Raw genomic sequence first — 3,251 nt, forward strand, 5'->3', positions numbered from 1 at the left:
AACTGTAAGAAATGATCGGGGAATCCCTCCGGAGTGGAGTCATGACGACTGGATCTGAATAATTTGTTTGCATTTGGTAGTTTGTGTTCCAGCTTTCAATCAGCAACTATATATCCATAATCCACCAGTTAAAGTAAATACAACTAATGTGTTGTGTTATATTAGCTGTACAATTTACCACATATGGTGTTCTTAGTTTCCATACCTCCTGTGTTTTACGAGCGACTTGTCAAGTCTTAGCAAACGGCATAAAACACTATTAAACGTGATAGCATATAAAACCATGCTCGTATCTACAACCTATAGAAATAGAAAAACGGCGTCAGTTTAGACGTAATTCTGTCCTCCTGCTTACCGCATAATTTATGAGAAAACTTTTCATAACATTAACACAACATATTCGAGGTGGTTTTAAATAACATATCCGTATTTATTTATTTCTCCAGGTTATGTTTTTGTGTGCACTGAGGAGTCGCAAACAAGCGTTTGTTAAATCATTTTAAGATTGGCTTTAATCAATGTTTGAAAATGAATTCTTCATGTATGATAAATGAGGTAACATTTTATTTATGATATTATTTCCACATATTTCTCTCCATTCTTCCTTCTGCCAACGGTGTCGCAGTTTCTCGTCTCCAGTTTTTGTGCTTAGTGCGTACGCATGGGTTAGAGTTTGCGTGGAGGACCGCACTTTTTCCGTCAAGTTAGTATTTTATAAATCGAAAACATTGCGTAGAAACCGGCGTACGCCATTTTTTTAGCGTATATCCCTTTATAAATGAGGCCCCTGGTCTTAATGACAGTAGCCTTTCCTATTCTGAAATCCTCTGATCACATGTTTCTATAGTAAGACAGCATCACAACTCATGCTGATGTGAACTCACTCTTTGGTTTTGGCCGATGTTTTGCAGAATGGCTCAATGAAAATCAAGTTCTGGTCTGCAGTGAGCTGTGAAAAGAAAAAAACCATGTGAGGACCATTACATACACCATACATCCATTAGTTCCTCAGAACAAAGTGCTGCAACTGGTTTAAGATCTTCTTGTTGGAAAACAAAACAATAAAGAATTCAACAGTCTGGAAAAAATGACAGAGGATGCCTTGGTCAATAATCACATCCCATTTCTCAACAATAGCAAAAATAAATAAAAATACCCAAAACAGCGGTTCAGTTCATAATCAGAACACGAAAAAGCTGAAAAACAAACTTAAGTACCAGACATTTTGCTACTTTAAGATAAGCATGGGGTTATCAGAGAGGGTAATTGAAGAAACCAACAATGGCAACAGTGGCCAACCAGCTTCAAATGAACTCTGTTCCATTTTAGCCCCATCCCAGTTATTCATCTCAAGCCAGGGACTAGCTGTACCTCTGCTGCGCCCACTGCTGCCAGCTCGCTCAGATACAGGTCCAGGATGTGGAACTGCAGTCCACTGGGGGCCCCGCTGCTGCTCTGCAGGAGCTGTGCTGTCAGCAACTCTAGAAACCTGCCGACCGCACTGAGGACACACACACACACCGTTATTCACCTAAGAGGACACCATTTGACACAGCAGTGACATGAGCAAGACTGTCTGTAGAGATCTTTTAACTGCAGCTGTCATCTTAAACACTTCAACGCTCACTATTAATCTGGACATCTTAACATTTTTTAAAAAATGTATGCAAAATAATCCCATTACCAATTTTTACCCTAACTTCCTCCCCCATACAGAGCGGATGTTCACAGGGCATGGCAGTGAAAGGGTAAATAAGCCCATTAAACCGAGGGGAATCACAGCAGCTCTCTGTGACAGCGGCTTTGATCAAGCTTTAGCTAGATGTCCGAAAATTGTCAGACTTAATCCCCATAATTCAGAAATCATCAAAAACGTGATTTCTCTCACCAGTTTGTCATGTATTTCTTTATTAAAACACCCCATGGTTATTTGTTTTATCCCTCCAAAATATATTTACTATTATTGTAAACCTAATTATCATGATTATTCACAATATATTCACAGTTTAATTGTTAGTTTTAACATATTACCTGCTCTGCCAGTTTTTCCTCTTCAGCACCTCAAAGGTTTGTCTGAACATGAAGCGAACCAGCTGTTAACAAGAGGAACACAATCATTAATATTAGGAAGAAATTAACACATCCGCAATCTTTAGAACACATGTCAGATATCAGTGTTGATGCAACCTTTGTTAATTAGCAATAACATCTAGTGGAGGAATTACGTTATATGAATACATCATGTCAGTTTGGAGATTATAATGTGAGAAAATGAAAACAGGTCACACATGCTGTAGGGAAGCTCAGTGGGAAACTGATCTTTGCTGTTGACTTGCTTCCCTTATCAGCTGTTGTTTCCTGCAGCATATGAGCCAGATTGATTTTTGTTTTGTTTTTCTGGGTTTTCCGAGAAGGTGTTTCAGCTGGCTAGGGCTGTCCCGAATACCATTTTTCGGGCTCCGGATATTCGGTAGTAATCAGCAGCGAATATTTGCTGCGGAGAGATTTATATTTTTTTTAATTATTTTTTTAATTTTTTTATTATTTATTTAAAAAAAAAAGGTTTCATAACACGCTCTGAATCCGAGACACCTGACAACACGCTGTTAAGCAGAAGCGCAGAAAGAGCATACTATTACGATTTATATTTATTTATTGTCTCAGTACTCGCAAACATTAAAACTAAATGTGTCCTCTGTAGGGTCTGCTGTATTGTTGAGGATGTTGATGGCTGGGATGCGTTGCACAAGTTATTATTAGGCTGAGCTTCTCAACTTTATGCCATTGCCTTAGCCGCAGATGTTCCCACATTACTCCTATTATTTTCACTATTCGGATAAAATTAATAAAACTAATATAAAAAAACAATTCGGTAGCTTGCTTGCAACTATTTTCCAAGCAAAGTAAGTGCACGTTTTTATCATGTGTAACGTTACTGTTTAAACGGTGGATAAAGCAGCTTCATCATGGCAACTTGACAACAGCTAAGCTAAGCTAGGCTACTACTTACAGCATCCAGGTGACTTTTCAGAGTTGTTTTGCCACCGTGGTAGACCAGTTTCTTATAGCATATTTGGCACATATTCTTCTTACCGTCATCCAATTTAAAATGGTCCCACACAGCTGAAGTCTTCGGCATTTTGTGGGTGAAACGAGGTGAAGCGAGGTGAAACGTGACGTTCGCGTTCGTGACTGTGAGTGAAAGCGATGTCAGGAGCACAGGCTGAGATTGTATATATTTCCGCATTATA

General features: G+C 38.8%; 1 protein-coding gene across 1 annotated transcript; it reads right to left on the bottom strand.

Moving 5' to 3' along the window:
• Window positions 1-880: 880 nt before the first annotated feature.
• LOC104943942 (ribosomal RNA processing protein 1 homolog A-like) lies at window positions 881-2,093 on the bottom strand (the record flags this gene model as incomplete). Its single annotated transcript, XM_010769412.1, has 3 exons — window positions 881-949; window positions 1,372-1,501; window positions 2,032-2,093. Coding segments are annotated over 3 exons (261 nt in total), but the record flags the coding sequence as incomplete, so codon positions are not given.
• Between the last annotated feature and the right edge of the window lie 1,158 nt (window positions 2,094-3,251).

Source organism: Notothenia coriiceps, unplaced genomic scaffold, assembly GCF_000735185.1.
Source record: "Notothenia coriiceps isolate Sejong01 unplaced genomic scaffold, NC01 NC01_scaffold00007223, whole genome shotgun sequence".
Taxonomy (NCBI): domain Eukaryota; kingdom Metazoa; phylum Chordata; class Actinopteri; order Perciformes; family Nototheniidae; genus Notothenia; species Notothenia coriiceps.